Source organism: Erithacus rubecula (assembly GCF_903797595.1).
Source record: "Erithacus rubecula genome assembly, chromosome: 1".
NCBI lineage: Eukaryota > Metazoa > Chordata > Aves > Passeriformes > Muscicapidae > Erithacus > Erithacus rubecula.
Window position 1 is genome coordinate 24,777,224 of NC_136658.1, and position 24,984 is coordinate 24,802,207.

General features: G+C 46.8%; 2 protein-coding genes across 4 annotated transcripts in view; one reads left to right on the top strand and one right to left on the bottom strand.

Moving 5' to 3' along the window:
• The window catches only part of SIDT1 (SID1 transmembrane family member 1), a 39,741-nt gene extending 30,847 nt beyond the window's left edge, over nt 1-8,894 (top strand). For both annotated transcript variants that reach the window (XM_079306252.1, XM_079306253.1), the window contains 9 exons: nt 395-512; nt 907-1,043; nt 2,627-2,735; nt 3,886-3,962; nt 5,063-5,109; nt 5,863-5,968; nt 6,265-6,375; nt 7,121-7,234; nt 7,624-8,894. In XM_079306252.1, the coding sequence (XP_079162378.1) occupies nt 395-512; nt 907-1,043; nt 2,627-2,735; nt 3,886-3,962; nt 5,063-5,109; nt 5,863-5,968; nt 6,265-6,375; nt 7,121-7,234; nt 7,624-7,686 (882 nt within the window). In that variant the 3' untranslated portion in view covers nt 7,687-8,894. The remainder of the gene's footprint in view (nt 1-394; nt 513-906; nt 1,044-2,626; nt 2,736-3,885; nt 3,963-5,062; nt 5,110-5,862; nt 5,969-6,264; nt 6,376-7,120; nt 7,235-7,623) is intronic.
• A 1,881-nt stretch (nt 8,895-10,775) lies between these two features.
• USF3 (upstream transcription factor family member 3) overlaps nt 10,776-24,984 on the bottom strand; it is a 34,186-nt gene continuing 19,977 nt past the window's right edge. For both annotated transcript variants that reach the window (XM_079306184.1, XM_079306185.1), the window contains exon 6: nt 10,776-24,674. In XM_079306184.1, coding sequence (XP_079162310.1) covers nt 18,226-24,674 — 6,449 coding nt within the window. In that variant the 3' untranslated portion in view covers nt 10,776-18,225. The remainder of the gene's footprint in view (nt 24,675-24,984) is intronic.

Below are 24,984 nucleotides of genomic sequence, written 5' to 3' on the forward strand. Positions count from 1 at the left end.
TGGAAATGCCTTCTCACGTTGGCTGATGGGCTCTGCTCAGATGCTTCTAAGACCCTACTGACCACAAGAGCAATTCTGGTCAGTCCTCTCTCAGTTTTGGGCAGGATGTAGCATGCCACGAGGTACAGGACAGAGATTTTCAGTCTCGTGATGTCACTACCAAGACACTGAGATCAAAACTTCAGCATGATTAGCTTATATTTGCCGCCTGTGGATTCACCTGGCTATGCCATGTGTCTAAATCCAGAGCCTGTGGTTGCACACAGGACACTGTGCTGCACTGGTGACTGGATGACTTGTCGAGGAGTTAGGATGGAAGAAGTGATGGAGAATGGCAGCTTGCCTGTGATCAGGACACTGGAGGCACTTACTATACAGCTCTGCTCTCTTCCAGGACTATGGGATCCCAAAGCATTTTGGTCTCTTTTATGCTATGGGCATTGCTCTGATGATGGAAGGGGTGCTCAGTGCCTGTTACCACGTCTGCCCTAATTACTCCAATTTCCAGTTTGGTAAGCTGAGTTTCCTTTCTCCTTTTGAAATGGAGCTAGGATTTACCATGTTCTGTCTCTTTCTGAGTTGCTGACTCAGCCAAGTTCCCCATCTCTCTACCCTTACAAGTCTCTCTGGAGTCTGCCTGTTTCAAAGCTCAGTCAGGAGGTTGTGATGCCCGGTGGGCACTTATTTTCTGATCCCCTTTAGTTTTTGTTGCCCCAGAGCATGGAAGATATGCTGCTGCAAGGTGGCAAAGCACCAAGTGCCGTACAGTGTAGTGCAGCAGCAGGGCCAAACCCAAGGCTGGCAGGCACAGATCCTGGATGCCTTGTGTGCCCTTGGAGCATCCTTCTGGGGCATACCTTCTGTGGTGGTAACTGTTTGTGCTGTTTGTGTTGTGTCCCTCCACAGACACCTCCTTCATGTACATGATCGCAGGACTCTGCATGCTCAAGCTCTACCAGACCCGGCACCCAGACATTAATGCCAGCGCCTACTCTGCCTATGCCTCGTTTGCTGTGGTGATCTCCCTGGCTGTCCTTGGAGTGGTATGGCTCCCTCTTACTTGGCTGCTTCTCTGGGAAGGAGGTGGCATGTCTGGGAACATGGCTTAGGTGTGAAAATTACTGGGAAAGAAGCAGAGTAGGATAAGAGTGTGTTAAGCAGCTGTTAGCATTTGAATTGTCAGTTGTGCTGGTCTTTCCTCCTTCCTTTCCCTGAGTTTTCAGGGAGCAGAAGAGCAGAAGAGTTTCCTATAGGTGTGCCCACCACATGCCATCCTTCTCCAGAGGAGAAATTAATGCATCCAGATATACATGTCCAAGCAGAGAGATGGTCTTCCTGTGGCGTGATTCACACTGGAGGAAACAGGGGAGAGGCTGGCTGGGTTTCCAAAACCAGTATCTTGTACCTAGTTGCTTGTGCCTATTTCTCTATGCTGTTTGTCACAGCTCCTGCAGTTGGTTTTCCTATCTCTGAAGAGGAGCAGGTCTAAGATAATATCTGGAGGACTCAGGCAAATTCCTGGAGTACCTGCCTATGGAAGGGCACTGGAGCAGAAGCTACAAGACTTTGCCTGTTTGCCTATAGCATTGCAAGTACTGAGCTGAGTTCACCAGAATCCTCAAACTGTGCTTTACCTTGGAGGTCTCTGCTTCTCTTCTTTTGAAGGACTTATTTTCATTCATCAGTAACCAGGCAAAATCCATGGAATTCTTGCTCTGAACTAGCAGCTAGATCCCAGTGGGCTCTCAGCTCCTCACTACCACATAATGCAGACGTCTCTGTTTACTGTCTGTGGGATAAGGCATGCAGGAGGAGCTGGTGACCTTGTGACTTCCCAAGAATCTCTTGATAGATGTGGTAGATCTTGACAAAGTTCAAAACACTAAGACTTTATTATGCATTGCTCTGTCTTCTTTTGTGGGATGCTTTAAAGCTATTCAGTCGAGCTTGAAAGCAGCATGTCTCCCTTGTTCCATTCATGGAGAGGTGGCTTTTCTGCTTGCTTTTTGGTGTGTGGGTTTTTTTCTCTAGTGAAAACTTCAGGTAAGTGCTTTGCCTCAGGATAATGAAGTGTTCACAGCCTGATGGAAGATCAGAGTTTCTGGACTCCTTCTTGTATGAATGAAAAATTAGGATTTTAATGTAGCATTAACATGTGCTTGCAGGTTACTTCCAGCCCTTAAATAAACTGAAAATGCACAGGAGGAGAAAATGCCTGCAGAGCAGTTCTGTCCTTTTTGGGTCTACTTCAATAGAGTTGTTAAAGAAATGGTTGGTTCCCTGACTGCCTTTGTAAAAATCTACCTCTTCGCCAGAGAGCTGCTGCCCAGCTCAGCAGAGAGAGTTTGCCTGGCCTTCGAGTCCCTGCATTTCTTTTCCCTGGGCCAGCTTCTGTCCATCCAGTCTTGTCTAAAGGGGAATTCAGAAAGAATGGTCTCCTCTCCAGGATGCTGAGCTCCTCTTGCTTCTCTGGACTTAGTTTTGAATTTGTTTTCTGGTTGGAAGATTTAGGGGTTTTTTTCAGTGCTCAGTGAGGTTATTTAATGTCCTATGCTGATACAGGACAGGAAAGGATTGTCCTGCTGAAAGAGGGCTCAGTTTACATTTAAAATGTCTTTGCTTTCAGGTATTCGGGAAAAATGACATGTGGTTCTGGGTTATTTTCTCAATGATCCACGTTTTGGCCTCACTAGCTCTCAGCACTCAGATCTACTACATGGGTCGCTTCAAGATTGGTGAGTACTCTGACTGAGCCATCTCCTCCTGGGTGTGTGGGAGCCTCCTGTCCTCACCTGTGCAGCACAGTCCTGTGTCCCCTCTTCTGGGATACCCTGTCCTCTCATCCATCTGATGCTTTCCTGGCCTCTGGAGCTCTTGTGCTTCCCAGAGCAGCAGGAATCAGCAGGAGCTGTGTGCTCTGTGTGGCAGGACTGCTGGGCTCTGAGGGAGCTGCCATTCAGCTGCAGTTCTCCCTAGTGCTGTGCTCAGAGAGGTTACCTACACCCTGTCATGGAGTGAGGTGGGAGAGCATCTGATGGGGAGCCTGGCTCTTGTGCTCTGCTTATAAACCTATTTCTTCTTCCTCTTAATCCCCTGTCTGCCTCAGATGGCCCTGACTCAGGTAACTGTCCACAGCTTTCCTATTTTTCCTGTTGAACTGATGGTGCTGAGGTATAGAAGCCAGGGATTGCATGGATGTGTGTGGGGAGGCAGGATTGTGTGCCACCTGGGTCAGCTCTTGGGAAGTGAAACCAGTTTGCCAGCAGCACTGCCAGTCCTGTTCCTTGACAGGGAGTGATCCAGCACAGGGAAACTCAGATCTTGGTGCAGGAGTGTTTTCAAGCTCTGTGTTGTGCCTAAAAGGGAACGTGTATTCATGCATGTTTGTCCATCCCCACTACCACTGATGGCTCTGCAGTGAAGCTTCTGCAATGATTTTGAGCACAGGAGTGCCTTGAGTGTGCTCTGCTCCTCTAGGATCCTCTAAAACCTGTGGGGCCTATTTCTGCTGTTTCCCAGCTCTGGCAGCTTGTTCCATTGAAGGAACTTTTCCCCCTTCCTGCATTCACCTAGCTCTCTTCCAGAGATGGGGTTGCAAAGCCAGCCTCTTTACACATACAGGCAGGGCCTGTGTGACTTCTGAGCAGTGCTAGTGTAGAGGGGGTTTTAAAATTTTTGTCATAACCTGTTGTTCTGGCCAACTGCCCTCTACACCTGTGATGGATGCCCTTCTGCTCGGCACAGACTGCTTCTGGAGGGCAAGACACGAATCTGCTGACACCTGGGGTTCTCTGTTGTCAGCTGGTGGGTGTCAGCTTCTTCTTCATAGGCATGTAAGAGCTCACTGTGCTGGCTGTTCAGGCTTTTTATCCTTTCCTTTGACAGATATGGGTATATTTCGGCGAGCAGTGATGGTGCTGTACACAGACTGTATTCAGCAGTGCAGCCGGCCAATGTACATGGTAGGTGACTTCTCAACCAGCACCATTCAGCAGTTCCTCACTTCTTTAGGAAATGTGCAGAGGAAAGAGCTGGGCTGTTTGAAAAAGTGATGGCCCTCACTTTCCTTGTTCACCTTCCTCCAAAATGGTTGGATAACTGTAGGTCTCTGCTGGAGTCGTTTACCCCCAAACTCCAGGCCTCCCCTGATCTCAGCCTTGGTGAATAAAACATCAGAGCAAAGGTGATACAAGCATGATAGGATTTGCCTTTGCACTTGCTCTGTGGGAGGACCCATTCAGAGGAACAGGTATGAGGCTCTGTGCAGTGCAGCCTCTCTGGGGAAGGCTGCAGTTATTCTGGGTTTGTTGCTTAAGCAAAAGTAATTGCCATTTCTGCAGCATCTCAGGGCAGATAGCAAAAAGTTAAGAAATGGTTGCTGTTATGTCCCACTGATTGCTTTCTCCTTAACAGAGTGCCAATTACGGCTTGAAGCCACATGGAGTTTTTATCCATATGAGCATACTTCTTCTTAATTTTTTATTTATTCTGCTATCTCTGAATAAGCAAACTTGGTCCACTCAGGCATGAGGCCACCCTGAAACAGCTACGTCATGAAAGCAGCTGTAAGCATAAATGCACATGCCCCACAAATATAATCCTTTCGCCTGCTGTTGTTACAATGCTTCTCCAGCCAAAGGTGAGATGGCAAGAAAAAATACCTCCCAGAATATGTGCAGGATGCTGTCCAAAGGTTCCCATGCTACCTCTTTCAAGCACATCCTTGCTCTCTGCAGTAACTCTTTTGCAAAACAGTGGGAGGGAAGGAATCTAACTAGAAAAACAGTAGAAGCAGTCAAAGGATTTGCAGAACCTCCTGAGGCTGATCCCTTAAGTGCTGAGCTTGTCCTTTTTTAGATGCTTAGTCTCCTTGCAACACTTTCCTTAAATTTTGGAGGGTCAGAGCAGTATCCATCTGATAAAAGCTCCCACAGAGCCAGGTGCCATGTGTTTGCAGGAACTGGACTCCAAATCCTCACATAATGCTCTCCTGAATTTCTGAGGCAAAGGCTTTTTTGCATACTCTTTTAATTTCATATGACCATTAGTGTCTTTTCTCCAGGACAGGATGGTTCTGCTCATTGTTGGGAACCTAGTCAACTGGTCCTTGTAAGTACTGGAATGTTGGTGCTTTGTGTATTTGTGGCCTGAAGTGATGGGCAGATGCAACAGTGTCTGTACAATAATCCTGTGCTGGGGCCCTCCTGACGTGTTTTGGCAGGCAGGCTGATCTGAGGGTGGCAGACAGATCCATAGGATGCAGTGCAGCACTAGAGCTACATGGAGTAGTACACATGAGTGTTTCAGCTGGGGGTGTCTCATGGCTTGTGTTTGAGGGAGCTTCTGCAGGGTTGGCTTGGTACTGTGCTGCTGTGTTGTGCTTCCCACAGAGTTGGGGCATCTCTAGCACATCCAAGGTTCAGGAGACCTGGCAGACCTTCAGTCACAGAGTCTGGCCGAGCAGTAACTGCATGGAGAGGGATCAGCTCTTGGATGAGACCTAAAATCATTGCCCCAGGCTCATGCTTTTCACTAAAGCTGCTTCTCAGGGACATGCCTTCTACCAAATGTATGTTCTAGGGCCAGATCCTGCCAAGTTTGGCCATGGGTTGGTAGCAATCCAGGGCTTTTGCCTGTCCTTTGGAGTCTCCAGTTGCTTCAGCAGCTGACTATGGCTAAATTTCATTGGCTGGGATCAGAGGCCAACAGTGCATTTCCTCCAGGGAACTGGGAACCTGTGGCACTGGTGTTGTGTCCCACAGTCCTGGTGGGGGGGTAGAACAGTGTGTGGCTGTCAGTTTGGGATGTACCCTGTCCCCAGTGACAGAAGCTGCTTGGTATCCCTTCTATCCTCTCTCTCAGTGCTATCTTTGGTCTGCTGTTTCGGCCCAGAGACTTTGCCTCCTACATACTAGGAATCTTCATTTGTAACCTGCTGCTGTATCTGGCCTTCTACATCATCATGAAGGTAACAGGAGGCAGCTGTCCTTGAGGACCCTGTCTCCAAAGGGAAAGGGATGGGCCTTTTATCTGGCTGCAGTTTGGGTTCCTGTGGTGCTCAGAGGGATGTGGAAGGCCCTTTGTGGGGATCTGGGTGGGACAGGGTGTTGGGGAGGGATGGTATATAGCCATTTCAGCGGTGGCTGAGCTGTGTCTTTGGGGGGTGGGCTGCTCTTCACAAATGCAGATAGTACAGGCTGGTGTGTGAGCCCTGTGCATGGCACTGTCCCCTGGAAAGAACTCAGGGTCTGTCCCTGTCTGCAGCTCCGCAGCTCTGAGAAGCTCCTGCCTATCCCCATGTTCTGCATCGTGGCCACAGCTGTGGTGTGGGCAGCTGCCCTCTACTTCTTCTTCCAGACCCTCAGCAGCTGGGAGGTAAATTTCCCTTTTACTGTTCTTTGGTCCATCTCTTTCTCATCAACTTTTCTTCCTGGTGTTTGTTTTGCACAAAAATGACTCTGGAGAAGAGTTTTGGGCTGCTCATGGGGAGCTGAAAGGGTTCAACTCATTTAGCAGACTTGTGAAGGGAGCATGGAAAGCTGTCCTGGGCCAAAAATGACTGTAGCTATGTAGAGGCTGTTTATAACCAGGTGATTTGGAGGTGACTGATCTTTCCTAGGGGACAAAGGAGGAACTGGGGATCTGGAAGGGAAACTGGGAAAATCTTGACCAGTGCTGTTGGAAGACATCCCTGGATCAGACCTGGAGTCAACCAGGTCAACCTGCCTGGGGTTGTTAGGGCTATTGGTGACCTGGAAGGCCATTAAATCCTGACTGGATACCTTCCAACAGGATGTCACATCCATTTCCATGGAAGTGAGGGGCTTTGCCTTACTGTAGAGTGGTCTGGTGGAGGCTGTGCAACTTGTGCTCTGCAGGACCTCACATGTGTTGACCAGAGGGTTCCCCTTGCATGTGGGTTGTGGTCCTCTCAGATCCAATCTGAAGTCCAATCTGTGTTGTTTCTGGCCTGCCCATGCCACGTTTTTGGCCAGCACAGCACCTTTTCCTGGATGCTGCTTGGAGGGTTAAGACCCTATGGGGATCATAGGGTCTAGTGTGGTCAGCAAGGGCCCAGTATGGGTGGATATCAGGTGCTGACCCTCTGCCTCCCTCCTAGGAGACTCCAGCAGAGTCCCGGGAAAAGAACCGGCCGTGTATCCTGCTGGGATTCTTTGATGACCATGATGTCTGGCACTTCCTCTCTGCAGCTGCCTTGTTCTTCTCCTTTCTAGTGAGTGCTGCTGAGCCTCCCACTGCTGGATGGCCTCACCCTCTCCTTTCACTTTTCTCCCCTCTATCCACATGGAGCTGTAACTGCTCCAGAACTCCACAGAAGTGCCCCAACTCCTCTGATTGGCTCTACCTCCAGACATCCTTCACAGTGGGATGCTCCTTGACAGTGAGATCAGGGATCAGGCTTTTTCCTTTAGCTTTTTACTCTCCCAGTGCCTCCTGGCCTCAAATTCCCTCTGGGGCTGTTGTGGGGATGCTGAGGAGCTGCTGTTGTGACCAATGACTCATGGATTTGTGAATACCTCCCATAATGGCAGGGCCTGGAGATCTGAAAGGAAGACTTCCTGGCTAACAACACCTGAATCTGGCTTGCACTTTCCTCCTCAGGTCCTGCTGACCCTGGATGATGACCTGGATACGGTGCGGAGGGACAAGATCCCAGTGTTCTGAGTCCCCAGGGACAGGGGCACAGCGGTGTCCCAAACTGCTCAGCCAAAAGCACTGGGCACTGGTGTCTGTGGAGAATGAGCCTGTTACCACAGCCAACAGACCAGTGGGAGCAGGGAAACCAGATCCTACAGCAGGCATGAAGGGGTGCTGTGGCAGCTGAGATGGGACCAGGAGGGAAGATGATGTTACTCCTTTCCTGCTGCATCCTCTGGAGCAAGCTTGATCCAGAGGCCAAGGCCAGTGCCCAGCCCTCTGGCTTGTGGGTGCAGTGGGTGCTGGAGCCAGTGAGCAGGGAGGAAACAGGAGGAAGGCATGTTAGAAACCTTTGCTTCCATTCCTTCCTGCTTATGTGCTCCACTTCCTCTCTGGCAAGCAGACTTGAGAAGTGCCATGCAAATCTTCCTGCACTGGGAGTTAATGCCTGCACCCTGCTGCCCTCAGAGTCCCTTCAGCAGCACTGGTAGAGCATTTGGTTCCTGTACTGCAGCAGATGAGGGAGCAAAGGACTCCAAACTGAGGTGACAGTGGGGGCACTGTGCTTTCTTTTTTCCTCTTTGTTGGAGAGACTCCTTCCCTAGCTAGTGGGGAGCCATGGTACCAAGGCTGCAGTACTGGTGACAGGTGGTGAACTGGAGCTGCATGTGAGGGCTCTGCCAGACTCAGAGCCTTCTATGTTGCTCTTCTGCAGCCTCTTAGTCACTCCTGTTGAACAGCCACACTTCTCTGGCAGCTCCAGTGCTGGCATTTGGCAGTGCACTGGTCTCTGTTATGGCATCACATGAACTCTCCTCAAGCAACCCTGAGAGAGGCACAGGACAGCCACAGCCTCATGTGGCAGCCCTTGGCTGCTGCTGTATGCCTTGCCAAAGGAGCAGGGTGGAACAGGGAGGTTTTCCAGCAGCCTCAGACTTTCTCCTCTCACGAGCTTGCCTTGGACAACTTGGCAAAGCAGGTTCCCTTATGGGCTCGGAGGGTGAAGGAGATTTTGGGGCAGTTAGTGTTGAGCTCTTTAGCTAACTATGTGGACCAAATTTTCTTCTCCAAACTTGTCTGAATGTGAAATGAGTTTTTTAATGACTTCTGCATTCTTTCCAGTTTATTAGTTATTAAAAAAAAAAAACCCACAAGAATAAGGTGTGGATTATTTCAGGCCTTGCATCTAAAATGGGACCTGTTTTGTTAATTCACAATTAAAGAGTGTTCTTTGAGGCCTGCTGTCCTTATTCTTGTCTGCCTGAGCAATCTGACTTTGTATGTGCATGTAGCCAGTAATGCAAAGGTTTCATTCCACTTCTGCATACTAAAGCAGATGACTGGTGAAGTTTGACTCCAAGAGTCTGTATCTCCTTGAAGAGTTTTGCACCAGCTTGGCTGTAGTTTGCCAAGAAGGTCAATAAAATGGATGTTCCTGGTTCCCTGCTCTGCAAGTTGATCTAAATTCTTCTTGCTCCTGCTCTCAGCAGCTGCTGAGACAGCAGTCAGGGCAGAGGGATGCCCAGTGGTGTCACACGACTACTGCCATTCTTGGGACTGTCACAGGTGTTTCTGGGGCATAGGTGTGGATGACCTGCTTGTTCTCTTAACCAAGTTTCCTTTGTGAGGCTATGTAGAGTAAGAACAGACACTGTTGTTTGTCACTGTAGTCCCTTGGGCAGGGTGAGAAGAGGGCTAGAGGAGGAATGACACAAGAAGCTGCCAGTCATCTTCCAAGCAGAGCTGTGCTGCTGTGAAGTGTCGGTAGAGGAGGCCCTTTGTGTCCCCACATTTGTCCAGTTCTGGGGACACATTTGTATAAAATATACTTTCTCCCTGTGTTCTCATAATCTGTAGTCTCAAACCTTGTTCCAAGCTTGTATTTGTTTCTAGACAGGAAGCTGGTTATCTTTTCTAAATTGAAATGTGAGGAAAAAAATGTTGAACAGCAGTTGGAAGTCTCGATGTAGGAGGTAGAACAGCATATGGGCTTGCTGGGCTGAGCAGAGATGAGCACAGCATGGAATGGTAAAGTGGTAGCAGGGAGGGAGAGGGAGGCTGGAAAACAGCACAGAACGAACAGAAAACCATGACATAATTCAATTAAATACAAGGAAAAGCACCTCAAGCTTGAGAGATGGGAGGAAGGGTTGGAATCATCTCCCTGCTGCTTCCAGCTTGCTGCATCCATTTTTAAAGTTTCCTCTTAGCTTTTCCCTGCCTGCTGGGTTCTGTTCATGCTTCAGCTCTCCCACTTTGTGGTTGCCTGACCCCTTGCTGGCTGTGGCTGCTGGGGGGTCTGGCTGAGCACGCAGGCACTCTGTGCTCCCAGCTGTCCCAGGCACACTTGGCTCTGCAGTGCCCAGAAATGCAGTTGTGTGCTGCTGTCCTCCAGGCCAGCTTGCTGGGTACATAGAGGACCTTCATTCCTTGATTTGTAGGGTTCATGCTGTTGTTTTCTCACCTTTCTCTGCTCACAGAGGGAGAGATGTGTAGGGGTGAAAGAAGAGCAGCATCATGGAATTGTGTTGGGAGATGAGGGGGCCTTTTTGCTGCCATGGGCCGATAGTGGAGTCCCTGCTTCCCACTGCTGTGCCCATGCTCGGGATAAGCTGCTGTCACAACTCCTGAAAGGGAAATAACAGTGCCATGGGCAGGGACACCTACTAGAACAAGTTGCTCAAACCCCTGTCCAACACCAACTAGGCCATTCTAAAGATGGTGCATCCACCACCTCTGGACAATCTGTTCTAGTGTTTTACCACTCTCACTGTAAAAAACTTCTTCCTTACATTCCATATATTCCCTGTTTTCTCAGGAAACGTAGGTAAAATTGTTCTGCCCAGTACAACTGAAAGGAGAAGAAAACAGCTTCTGTACAATACCAGTATCCCCTCACAGGTTAGGAAAACTACCAGAGTCATGTGAGCAGTTACAACTCTCCCTCTGGACTGGCAGAAGAGCAGCCAAGGCAGGGGGAATGCACTGCAGTGAAGGAGGAAGGCAGCTCCCTAGTGTCCTGTTTCCCCTCCCCTCTGCTATGACTGAACTGTATACTGGCTTTCACTGAAGGAACAAAAGCCCCTCTGTCTTAATACTAAATTTCAGCCTTTTAAAAAAATTAAGACCTTTCCTAAAGGTAACTTCCACACCTGCAAGAATTTTGAAGTTTACAAGCTAGGTGTTCTAGAGCCCCTGAAAAGAATTATTTCCTAGTAATTCTGTCAACCAGTATTGTGCAATTTCCCACAAAAGCTCTTACCTTGAATGGGTCTCTGTACAGCTCTGTACTGTATCCTTTAGCTTCAAATGGTGACAAAACAACTGTCTTAGACCACTTCCAAATCAATGCAAGGGGACTGTGATGAGAACCATTTTATAAAATTAAGTTCTATCTCAACAGTGATCGCTGTCACTAGGGCAGAGAGAGTACCTGCCATGTAATTTTTAGATTCTACACAATCAGTATTTATTTCTTCTGAATTATGTAGTTTTAGATCTCTAACTAATATGGTGCATTACTCTGCTATATGCAGAGAATGTATATCAGTGGAAAATTCTGACTGTAAATCCCCAGTCTCAAAGCAAAGCTTTTATTTTTACCTCTACTTAAGAGTGAATGGCATAGCTTTCCGTGGAGAAAGAAGCAGTACCAACAGGAACACAATATTCAAAGAGTGTTGTTCTCCTTTTTTTAATAAAATACTATCATGTTCATATCTATACAAATAATTATTACAACTATTAAACAAAGTATTACATTTAACAATAGAAATCTCAGAACTCTGAATAAGATCATGGTTTGGGATATTTACACCTGAATACAACATATTTGTAAAAAGATGTCAAAATAAACAGAGCAAGATCTTATTTACAACTGGAAGATGATGTTCCTGTTCATTCATTATAGATTTCTACTGCAGAGTTCCTATTTTCCATTACAAAATAGTAAGGACTTTCCACTGGGACCATATCCAAGTTATTTACAGCTGTATAGAACAGCAGCACAGCAGAATACTCTGGACTGAATATAAGTAATTTACATTGTGGAGGACAACAGCATCTTTGATTAATCTCCTGTGGCAAAATCCATACTTGCTTCCCTTCTCACAGTGAGCAGGCAGGGAACAGGATCCAACCCCCCACAAGCTCTGTTGTTTCACACTCCTGATTGCCAGAACAGCAGCACATATTGCAAACTTGGAAATGTTCTCATAAAGATACTTCTGGTGAGGCAGAAAACAAAAGCCTTTTAAAAAAAAATTATCTCAGAAAAACTGGTAGCAGCGCATAATAAATGGTGTCTGTGTAACTAAGCAGGGCTTTCTAGCAGACAGTATGAATTTGTATTGTTAGGACCAAAAACTTTTGCTAAATCTTTCACCAGTTCACAGAGTAGACTTCTCTCGGTGGCAATAAAGCCTTGGTGCTCTGAGGTTTCCAATTTACAGATTGCAGAGGCAGCAGGAAATTGAAAACACCCTTACACAAACCTGTGTCTGCTACCCGTGCTGGATCATGGCAGTGGGAGAAGGGAACAGCAGTAGGTGGTAACAGGTCAGGTGATAGCAAAGAATGGATCTTCTTATAGCACTGTATCAGAAAACAAATCTGAGTGATTTGGTATAAACATATTCAATGCTATTTTCTTGCCAGGGGATGTGGGATCATTATTAAAGTAATGAGCATGAAACTTACTAGGGGAACAGCAAAAGGTGACAGCTCTTATCATAGTCATCCTGAAAGAGCAGGAGTTTGACTGAGTCCTTGGGCCAGGACTGCACAAATACCTCAGAAAAGATGGAAGGACAGCAGGAGACCAGAAATAATTAAATGGCCCCTCTTCTTCAGCCATGCCCTCTGCAAGTTGCCCTGCCACATGACTTGTTTCCTGCAACAGCACTACAGACACCAACCACAGAAGCAGCAGCAGCACAGCTTTAAAGTGCAGTAGGAAATCTGTGCAAAGTTCTGGAGGCTTGGGACTAGCACTGTGCTTTTACTTTTTTTTTCAGAGAGATGCTCTTCCACCTGGGCAGCAGCACAGTGGCAGGCTGGAAGTATGAGCTGGAAAACTCATTCTAGTCAGGCTCAGCCCCCAGCTCAAATCACATCAGTTCTCATTTTCTTTAACTGTTCCTAAATGAGGTCCTTTCTCTCAAGAAAAAGGTATATAAATACTAACACATTACTATTTTATTGCCTGCTTTCAAATGAGTCTCTCTCTGCTCTTACTCTTCCAGGCTGTTTAAGGGATTAATATGACTACACTGACATTCATACAATCCAGCCCAATATTATTTACTGTTATTTGTTGAAGACATTTAGGCCAAGCTGAAGTCCACAGCCACACAATGCCTGTCAGGTGTGGCTGTCCTACCCCAGAGTTACTGCCTAACCCTTCCCTTCCACTGCTGGTTTTTCTAAATTAAGGGGTACTGGGTATTTTTCCTTCCTTCAAAGCCAAAACAAATCCTGTGTAAGTAACCTTCAAAAAAAGTATTATGGAAGAGAAAATGCCATTCTCAGGCTAATGATCCACAGCTAAACCCACAAAATCTTTTCCAAGTACACCTTGAAAAACAAAGGAACTGTTAATTCCCAGGTAGTCCTCAGGAAAAAAAGAAAATTTATGTCATTGATGCTTGCTGCAGAAAATGTATTTGCTTGTCAAATGATTTTCATAACAAGAAAACCAGAATCATTCTATCTGCAGAAACTCACCAGCTGCTCTCAAACCAGAGGACCAGGCCAGGTTCAACATTCAAAGCCCATCTTGGGTGTCAATTACACCAAAAGGCTACACAACAGATGCAATTTTTCTTTAATTAAAGTTATCTAGAGGCCAGTCAGCAGAGCAAGTATCAGAATTTGGATGAATGTGTTGATATGACCTCACAGAGAGGTATGCCTACTTTTCCTGTCACAGCAGTCTCCTGATCTCACACCAACACCATGGGATCATTTAGCATCATTTACAGCATGTAAAGAGACACAGAGCTTCAACTGAAATTGCCATGTTCAGGGAGGGGAATGAAATTACATTTCTCCATCCTGGTCTTATGAAGTTTCAGAAAAAGGCCTAAGAAGGATGACAAAGTACCCTGTCACAACAAAATACAGAGAAGACCAAAGGTCACACAGTAAGTACTTCTCAGCCACACTGCAAAATTATGCAGCTCCTGCAAAATCCCAACAGTCACTGTATGGCTATAATGCTTGTGCTGTGATTCCCTGCACTGTAGGCATTCTGTGAGTGAGGAGGTGCTGGTTTTGGTTGTCTTTGTAAACAGAAAGGGGCATGTGAAAGTTACTGACAGTTACTGCCTCTTCAGAAAATGATGTGCAGCATGAAATAAAACCAAATAAAATCACAGTTGACATATTCTATTGTGAATACTGAGGACTGCATTTAACCTTGAGACAACAGCAGTAAATATGGATGAATATGAAAATAGAACAGATATTTCAGTAGAAAGGGATCTATAGTGATCATTCACTCCAACTGCCTGGAGTGCCTCCATCTACTTCATGACCAAGTGAAATGCCTCTTAATCATGCTTGAGGTATCAAACACCTTTCTAGCAAGCCTGTTCCAGTGCCTGAACACCCTCCTGAACTCCTTCCCAGTGTTCAGTCTGAACCTCCCTTAGTGCCCCTTTGAGCCATTCCCCTATGTCCTGTCAGTGGATCCCAGGGATGAGAGATCAGCACCTCCCTTTGCAGTTCCCCTGTCAGGAAGCTCCAGAGAGCAAGGACATTGACTGTCTATCCAGATCCCTCCCCAAAGCATCTGTCAACAGCACCTCCAAGTTTGTTATCATCAACAAACTTGCCAATGGTGTGTCCAGCTTCTGCATCCATATCAGTGATAAATACATTGGATAGAACTGGCCCTGGAACTGAGCCTCATGCAGCATTGCTGGTGATCAAGTGCCAGGCAGATGTAACCTCACTCACTGTAAGTCTTTTGAGCTCTGCCCTTCAGCCAGTTCTTCACCCACCATACCATGAATCTGTTAATCCCATTAACAGCTGAACAGCTTGTCCAGATGGACGCTGTGAGGGACAGTATCCAAAGCATTACTAAAATGCAGAAAAATTACATCCATTGCTTTCCCTTCACCCATGAGGTGGGTGACATCACAGAAGAGTATCAAATTAGCTAGACAGGACTTTAATGAACCCACATTGCCTATGCCTGATGGTTGCATTATTCCTTAAACTCCTTTCAACAGTATCCCGTATAATATTCATAATTCTGTCAGGAACCCAGACTCTCACAGTCTGTACTTCCCTGTGTCCTTCCCTCATGCACTTTCTGCAGATTGGAATAAGACTAGCTACCTTCCTGTCAGCAGGGACCTGTCTAGACTCCCAGATCTTTTGTAGAAGATTGAGCAGGGTCCTGCTGTATGTCCTGCTTGCTCCTTCAGTACTCTGGGATGAATCCTATCTGGCCAAGTGGATCAGTGGACATTCAAGTGTTGTAACAGGTTTAAGTTAATAAGCTCTCTCCAGTTTTAAAAGACATCATAAAATAGTGTAGTTTTCCCATCAGAGGAAACTAATATGGTTTTCTGTGAGTGTCTGGAATGATAAGCATGCTAGAAGCCAGGGCTTAATTTTTCACTAGTTTGTCTTGAAAGCCAAACCCATTGCTACACACACAATTCCATTTAAATCACATTTGCTTCCCTCCTCAAAGACGAGAAAAGTGTGTAATACACAGAGTGGCTGCTGCTTCAATCCCTATCCAGAACCATGGAACAGTCACTGTTACAAAACTCATGACCTAAGGTGATGAGACCTTTGAGACCTACTGCACTACAGACACCTCTTTGGTCGAGTCTCACCAGGGCACACCCAGACCTGCAGTTGCCTTAGTTGGTTTGAGGCTGAAAACTGACTCATTCATAACCCCTGCCCCCTGCAAAGGCCAGTGGCTGCCACTTGGTGACTGCAATGTGGCAGAAAGAAACGGTCGTGCTGTGACCTGAAATACTCAATTACGTGTATGAAACAGAGAACTGATGCACCATTTAAGATAAGTTCCACCTGAATTAAATCATGATTCCAGGCAGAAAGGGATCTGGGGATACTGGCTGACAGCTGACTGAACATGAGCCAGCAGTGTGCCCTGGTGGCCAAGAAGGCCAATGACATCCTGGTCTGTATCAGGAATAGTGTGGCCAGCAGGGTCAGGGAGGTCATTCTTTCCTTATACTCAGCACTGGTGAGGTCACACCTTGAGTGCTGTGTCCAGTTCTGGCCCCTCATGTTAGGAAGGACATTGAGATGCTTGAGCACATCCAGAGGAGGCAATGAGGCTGGTGAGGGGCTAGGAACACAAACCCTGTGAGGAATGGCTGAGGGAGCTGGGGTTGTCCAGCCTGGAGAAAAGGAAGCTCAGGGGACACCTTATCACTCTCTACAATTACCTGAAGGTGGGTGTAGCCAGGTGGGGGTTGGTCTCCCAGGAAACCAGTGAAAGAATGAGAGGACGCAGTCTTAAGCTGTGCCAAGGGAAGTTCAGGTTAGATGTCAGGAAAAAAAAATTTCACTGAAAGACTGATGGGGCAATGGAATTGTCTGCCCAGGAAAGTAGTGGAGTCGCCATCCCTGGACATGTTTAAAAAAAGACTGGATGTGGCACTCACTGCCATGGTTTAGTTGATGAGGAGGTGTTAGGTTAGGTCATGCATTGGACTTGATGATCTCAAAGGTTTTTTCCAACCTAATTCATTCTGCGATTCTGTGATTCCCAACCAGGATCAGACCTGTTTTACTTCACCTTGCAGGAAAACACCAGACTGCAGGTTACAAGAACAGAGACATTGTCAGGATAGACTACAAACACAGCCCTATTATTTTTCATGTTAAAGCCTCCTTACTTTCCTGAATCAGTGTAAAAGGGCTTAGCAAAGCCAAGTCTTGGGCAGTCAAGCTGTGGAGAACTCTTCTAGGTCCCTTTTTGTGGGTCCTGTTCTTGGACATGGAGAAATATCTTCCTTTCAAAAAGAACAAAACAAAACAAAAAATCCCAGGGAGCCTGCTCATGCCCATGCCGTTACCAGGAGCTTCTGACAGGTCCCAGAAGCAACAAGTTGGTGCACTAGTGAGCAAAAACAAGCAGAGGATGATTGCATGCCAGGGAGCCTGAATTTACTGTGTTGTTTGAAGAATCAAACCCAGAATGGTACTTCCAAACATATAAAAGACAAGTATTTCTGCCCTGTTAGAAGAAAAAGCACACTGCAGAGACATTAAATAAATAAAATTTACCTAATTCTTCCCTTTCCGTTAAAAGAATTAGGTCCAAAATTTTTGAAAGTACAGGAGACTCGGCCAGCACACACACATTCGCTCCATCTCTCATGCATCTACAAACACATCATCCTTCCTCAAATCCCAATGTCTTTCTGTGTGTTTCACTCTCAACACATACGTGTTCATCCATGTTCCTCCTTCAGTCACAAACACACAGGTTTAGATAAAAGGTGCATTCAAGTGCAAAGTACTGATATTAACTCAAGCTCAATCCTATCAGCAATATCAAGTAAAAACTGTGCCCTCAGGAATCTCCACTCATTTTGTGGGAAGTGACAGGCTCAGTCCTCCTCCCATGTGCTGCCTGGTACAACAATGGGCTGTCACTCACAGAAAGCAGAAAGCTGGTGTTAGAGTATGGGCTAAAGAAAAGTAGAGAGGGGAAAAACAAAAGGACATTAAGAAGGTGCTAAACAAGGTACAAAACCCATCCTGAGGTAACCTGCAGCAATCAACAATGAAATGGCAACAAACACGGGGCTGCTGACTCTGTGACTGCACCAGGAGTCATGAGCTACATTGAAACATTGACGGAGTTCAGCAGTAACTGAAGCCAGTGTTGAAACAGATCCAAACAAGATTCTTAGAAACAGAAAGTCATGGGCTAAAGAAATCTAAATTTTCTAAAACAGCATTTTTAATTGCTAACCATGGGAGCACACAGTAATTTTTACCAGGTCAGCCTTAAGTCAAGTGTATGTGACAAGCTTGAGACAGAAAAAAGCTGCACAACAAATGCTTTTTCCAATTAGCATTGGGCTGTGTTGAAGCTCCTGAAGATATTTTACAAAGGAAAATGAGAAACCCAAACCATTCCAAGTTCCTCTGCAGTTTCAGGTAAACACATCAGGAACAAACTGACACCTGTAGCACTTGTTTCCTGTCTCCCATACGGATGCTCTCACTCCGTGTATTACTGAGGGCGGCCCTTACCTTGGGACAATCGGACATCAAACTTGATTGTTGGAAAATCAACAACCAATATTTGCACAGCTCTCAATGTTGCATCCTTACCATTCCTAGTAAGTAAGCATTGCTATAGGCACTGGTGCTTTAGAGTCAGTAAGGTGGGTGGAAATACGACGTGTATTTAAATACAGAAAGTACCATATACATACATTTAGGCAAATAAACAGTGATGCTGTGAATGGTCTCTCCAGGGGTTCCACTAGGATCTGCTTCCTTCTTCTTAAATATATAAACAACACATCAGACCAGAAGTCAGTTTGCCAGTTTTCATACAGCTGAGCTGCAGTCATGACCTAAAATATGGCTTATATTATGGGCAGGGCGGTTTGAGGGCTGCTTGGAAGAATCTGAAGCAGATGTGTTTGCAATGGAAAGCAAAGGTGACATGGCTGAGCCGTCTGGAGGAAGAGCCGTGGCTATTTCTGGAAACAAGGAAGTTAAGTTAAAATTGGATAAGTGCGATGTGTTGGTCATATGCATTGGTGGCATATCTGGAAGCAAAGGAAAACTTGGCTGAGCAAAACCAACAGGCCTGGGAGGAGACAAAATAGATCCGAATCTATTGTTTAAACCTCCACTGCTTGGCTTCTCCGTGGTTGGGTTTGGAAACATTTGGTTGGGAAAGTAAGGGATAGAAATGTCATTGGAGAGGGTAGGGTGGGCAGGAGAGTAAGGTGGATAGAAGGATGGCAGTGTATTCTGAGGATCTACTGGGATTAGAGCTGGTGTCCGAGTGGCACTAGGCTGAGTGACTGGTGGGATGAAAGAAGCGTTAGCATTTATTGGTGGATTCATGCCACCCTCTGGAATAAAAGGGAATCCAAAATTCTGGGAGAGAGTATGCTGGTCAGGGGTCGTGTTATCGTTGGACACTTGAGGGCCATCAGACATAAATCGGACGATGCTTCCTCTCTTTTCTATTGTGGACTGTTGGCGCCCAAGGATCATGCTGCCACTGGTGGACAGAGGAAGATGGGGAAGACTAGGGTCAAAGACATTCCCATGTCTTTGATTTCCGGATCGATTCCTTTCAGGCTGACGTATTTTAGAACCTCCATTGTCTTGCAGAGGATGCCTCGAGCGCTGAGTGACTGAAGAATTTGGCTGACGAACAGAAGGCTGCCCTTGCTCGCCATTTCCATGAGAAACTGCAGGGTGAGGGTGAGTTGGCCTCACCACTCCATGCATATTGCTGGAAACAGGTGTATTCATGTGGTTCTTAGTTCCATGGCTGTCTGTCATCCTCATGGGGTTGGACTTCTGTACAGAGATGTTTGGGCTTGTATTGCGACCCTGAATGTCTCCTGAGGAAGAAGAACTCGAAAAAGGAATAGTCAATGAACTGTTCCTTGTGTTAATTGCCCCAATGGGCATGTCACAGCTTTCCCTGCTCTGGCCATCACCATCCCTTCGGATGTGGACACTCTCCCGTGCTGGGGGACAGTTGTACTCAACTGCAGACGAGGCACTGCACTGTGTGTTCCTTTGATGTTCTGGGATTGCTCTTTGGCTTCCGCTAACTTGATCTCCAAGGTGAGGGGCGAGCAAACTCTGCATGAAACTTTGGTGGCATGTGTTTTCATTTTCCCTTGATGGCAGGGTATTCCCCGTTGGAATACTCTGTACTGGCTGGTAGGGCAGTCTCTTCTGCCTCTCTATAGATGGCACAGCATTCTGACCAATTCGGAATGCTTGTGACTGCATGACCCGGAGGGAGGACACAGAATTGCCAATTTCACTGTTTCTTGAAGCCTGTACATCAAAATTGCCCGTCGGCTGTTGACTGGGTCCAGAGGGCTTAAATGTTTGGCAATCAGAAAGACGCTGCACATCTGAGCCAACTGTGTGGTCGACCGACAAGCGGCCCTGCATATTATGAATCGCCAGCCCTTTACTTCTAGAAACATCAAGATAGCTTCTCATTTCAAGCTGGTCAGAAACCCTAGGGCCTTGAAGAGATATTCCTATTCTCTGCTCCGAATTAGAGGGCGTCTTCCCAATGAGAGCCTCAGCAGAGTAGCTGGAAACTCTGTTTCTTTCCTGCCTGTGTGGGGTGCATGTCATATCTGATGGTCTGGTTACGATACTAGCCTGGGATACCATTTGCTGCTCTAAGCCTCTCGAGGTCATAAGTCTTTGCATCTGATTGTGCCCTGATACGTGTTCTGAAGTGGAACCTTGCTGTCTGCTGCCAACATCCTGTTGCTGCTGATGCATAATATCCTGATTGATATGGCTCTGAGGGTGGTTATGGTGGTTTCTGCTTGTTGCAGGATTTTCACAGTTCTTTTCAGGCTGGGAAGCTCCAAAGTGCTGCTGCATCTGCTGCTGCATTTGTTGGTGGTGAGGATGGGGCTGACCACCTTTCTGCCGTGTTTGATCACTTCCGTGGTGTTTCTGCTGTAGAGAAAGTTGTGTGGCTTGTGTTCCCTGGATGAGATTCCGTTTCTTTTGCATCTGCACCTCCTGCTGTATCGTTCGCTGTTGGTGGACACTGTGGGATTGAGAGTGGACTGAGTTTTCCCCGTGAGTGACATGGTGCTGCAGCTGGTACAAGTGGTGCCTCTCTCTTAACTGCCCAGCCTGCTGCTGCTTTAGGTACGGGTGATTGCTGTGAAGGTGAGAGATGCCTTGGGCAGGGACATGTTGAATTGGCTGCAAGTGTTGCCCTGTCTGGCCTGGCTGCTCTGAAAGCGGTGGCTGAGAACCACACTGAACTTCAGTTTGTCTTAAAGCTGGCATTACAAAATTGCTGTTGGGTGGGAATAATCTATTGAGGCCATCAGCATGCCCTTGATTGCTCACTGGTGGCACTGAATTGGATGAATTAGGAGGAATCTGACTAACCAGCATCTGTGTTTGATCACCAATACCCTCTGGTGTCCGGTTCATCAGTGCCATCCCCTCAAGCCTTATGGGTGCTGTCTGACATTGCTTTTGCCTCTTTGCTGTAGAAAGCAGAAGGTCATCCTGAACAGCCCTCTTGGCAGAGTCTTTGCGACCTTCATGGTTTTGCTGCTTTAAGTGTGATTCCTGCAGCTGGGGAGCCTGCATGGTGCTTGCCCTGATAGCATTCAATTGTTCCTGAGCATATTCACTCATCAGAGCAGGTCCTGGGGACGGATTGATGTATGACCTAGATGGAAAGGAAAGGCTCACAGTTGCAGGAACAGTTCCAGGCTCTGAAGACTGGGATAAACCTGAGCAACTCACCAGGGGATGGATAATGCGGCTCTGGTGTATCAGATTATTCACACTTAGACTGGTTATGTTGGGTGTCTGAGAAGTGGAAATCTGCAAAGGAGTGTTTGATGTGTCCACACCTCCTACAGAGCAGCTTGGCTTCTCAACCTGCCTGTCAACATTTGTTGGTGCTGTGTCATGAGCACTGAATTTGTTCGGGGCTGCTTCCTGTGGCCCTGCATTGTTTTCTTTTACTGACTGAGGTTTAAAAGGCTGTTGCTCTCTCTCCAAAGGTGCAACCTCAGACTTAGAGATTACATCCCTTGTGTTAACCTGTATTCCCCCTCCACCTTTCTCAAGGCTTTCCTGGTCAAAAATAGCTCTTGCTGCAAGAGCTACAATATCAGTCTGTTCTGAAAATGTGCAGCTGTTGCAGGTACTGGTTGAAGTGCTGCTTGTGACGTCTTCTCTGGTGGTATCTGGCAACATCGATGCAACTGAGAAGCCTCGACTGCTGCCAGAGCTGGTTGACATGGGGGAGTCTGCCTGCCTGCTAGTGATAAGGGAAGCACTCACTACTTCCTGATCAGAGATGCAGGAGTGAGGCTGGGAGAGAGTGTCACTTTCTGTGTTCATCAGCAAGAGTTCCTGCTTCTCAGGCAAATCAACATTTGATTCTGCTGATTTAGAGTTTTCCATAGGAAAATTAGAATGCTCCCCCTGAACAGCAAATGAAGAGGCTTTTTCCACAGCAGTTCTTTCTTTTGTGAGATCAGACAGCATTTTGGTTAGACCCTGTCCTTCTAACAAGTCTGCATCTTGCATTACCACTGAGGAATCCTGTGCAACGTTGCAGGACTCCGAAATAATTCCTGCCTTGGAAGTAGGACCTGTTGTGTTGCTCTGTACTGCAGAAGTCCCATTTGCAACCTGCAAATGTGTCACCTGTGCTTCTTTGCGAGAGGATGTTAAGGTGTTGGGGGGTTCGCAGGGTTTGGGAGACTCTGACAACTCAGAGGCAGTTGGTGGGTGGCTCTGAGATTCCTGGGCCTGCTGGTGAGGAGCAGCATCTTTGGCTGGCGGTGGGGCAAGCAGTAACTGCTCTGACACTGCAGACTCCAGCGAGGAGGAAGTAGGCCCCTCTGCTGAGCTTGGCTCTGGAGCAGAGGGGGTTTCCACTGCCTGTTCAGAGCTCACAGCCTCTTTGGAAAGGGAGTCAGAAATGCTGACGCTGCTTGATGCAGATGTGCCACCCACCTGCAATGTGGTTACAGCCTGTGACATTGCTGGGGTTTTTTCTGGCAGCCCTTTACCATTTGAAGGCTTTGCCACCGTTTCCGCAGGAGCACAGTCCCCCTTCCCTGCATTTTTGCAAGGAACTGCTGAGCAGTACACTTTATTATTGACTGCTTGGTGTTTCTTAGTGCTTGGCTTTTTGTTTGTCCTTTTCGATTTTGCACTGGATGGCAAGCCAGTAGCCGCTTTTTGCGGGGAAGCATTTATGGAATTAGATGCACTGGTTAATACCGAAACCTCTGCAGGCACTGAAGATGCCACAGAAGTTGGCAATGACACACAGTTGACTGTGGCAATCTGGTTATTGACAGTTGTAGAATTGGTGGGGTGGCTGAGAGACAGATGCAAGCAGCTCTGTCCAGCCATTTGCGATATGCTTTGATTGAGGTTAGCTAAAGCTCCAAATGTATTGAGGGCAACATTGGTATTTGGATCTTCACTGGTGGTGGGCTGAATAATTTGCATAGGGGCTTGGTTTGAAGCTCCAGATGAAGACATCACAGGCTGCAATGCAAAAAGCTGCCCATTTAATGAGATTGTCTGAGGGTGCTGTTGGTTGGACATTGTCACTGAAAATGTCTGCGTAGAGCTAGAAGAGGGCAAAGAAGATGGCCTTGGTAATATATGGACAAGATGTTTCCCTCCGAAAGTCTGTGGAAGAGAGGCATTTTGCATGGAGCCGCTGGAGTTGGCAACTACAGTCGGTCCATTCACAGGAACTCTTACAGAAGCAGAAGGCTGAGCAGAGAGGAGGGGAAGAGGATTCTGATTTGCAGCTTGTATAATTACAATTTGCTGACTAACATTTTGGCTGGGAACTTCCGCCCTCACAATGGGCGGGCACGGAGCAGGGTTTGGAGGCTGGAGAATGATGACATTCTGGTTAGCTGGTGCTCCTGTCACAGCTGAGGCGACTGGCTGAGCCATCTGAATCACCTGCATAGCTGAGTTTAATGGAAGGATATTTCCTGCAGCCTGAGCTTTAACCTGTGACTGGCTGATTAAAGGCTGTATAGGTATGGGTGGGCATGAGGGCAAGGTAACTAAAATCTGTTCAGCTGACTGGCCATCCCCAGGCACAGAAGCATGCAAACTGATACTTGTAGTCACAGGCCTGCTGTGGGTAGAAGATACAGTCCCAGGACCATTGACTGGCTCATTGAGGACAGCAGTCATTATCCCAGATTGGGTCTGGCTCAGTGGCTGAACAGTGTTTCCTGCCAGCTGCAAAGTCGTCCATGTGGTCTGTGTGTTCCCAGCTGAAGGCATCCGGGTAAGGCTACTCATGTTTTTCAAGTCTGAAGTGCCAACACCTGAAGAGCCTGAAAAAGACCAGCAGTTTTCCAGGGGACTGGCAGCCACAGTGCTTATTGCTGTCACAGCCTTAACTCCTTCTGCTGCAGATGTCACAGGCATCCCAGCACTGCTGACCACATCCATACTTTTGAGGAGACTTGCAGAAGAGCAGCTCTCTGCAGTAGACAGTCTCACAGGTGGCACACAAGCTGTGTCTGTGGCTGAAATGGCACAGCCCTCTTGGAGGCCACTCCTGGAATTGTGTGTATTTGAGCAAGTTGCATTCACCTGTTGATCTTGGGAGGCTTCCAGAGAGGCACTGAGGAGTGTTTTCTTTGTTGATTCATTGCCCTCCTCATCATTTTTGCTTTTGGGGGTGTTTTGCTCAATCTGTGGTGCATTACTTGAAGAACACTGCAGTTCCCGTTCTGCTGCAGGTCGAGGTGTGCTCTGTGAGCTGGCAGGAGCAGTGGTGGGCACACCTCGCTCGTTCTCCGGGGTGGAGAGCTCGAGAACATTACCTGCTGGAGGTGTCGGAGCAGATGCCAGTGGAGAAACTGTAGGTTGTGACCATGGCTTGTTTTCTGTGGGATAAATACCAGCAATGGTCACAGGAGTCACTAGGTTGCAAGTTCTCTGAACTGGCACAACATTGGCTGTTTGCTTTTGTAAATTATGACCAACATTAAACGTTATTCCCTGCACAGACGCTCCCTGGTTATTTCCACTGGGCTGAGTCCCGTTTGAATAAACAATGATGTTCTTTTGAACCTGATCACTGGGAATAACAACTGAGACCTTGGCGTTTTTGAGGTTTCCTTTCCAGTGGATTGTAGGGTCATCATATAAGCAAATATCATTTGCTTTCAGTAGCTCAATGTATCTCCCATTTTCCTTTTGCAGTTCATCCAACTGTTTCCGGAGTTTTTTTATCTCTTCAGCTACAAAACAATGGGGAAAAAAAAATGGAGAGCGCTCCATTACATCAGCACCAGAGCAAATAATGAAATAATGTTACCACATGATTTAGAGAGTAACACTGTATAGTAATGAAATAATTTGTAGAAATAAATAAAATACATTATTAATAATGTATGCTCTTTTCAAATGGTTAGCACAACCTATGTGCTCTTATCCTGATAAGTCTCTCTACTGAATGGGAAAGTGAATTTTAAAGACTATTCCATTACTAATAGCAGGATATATAAAATTACTTAGGAAAAAACATTAGGACTAATTCAGATGAAACTG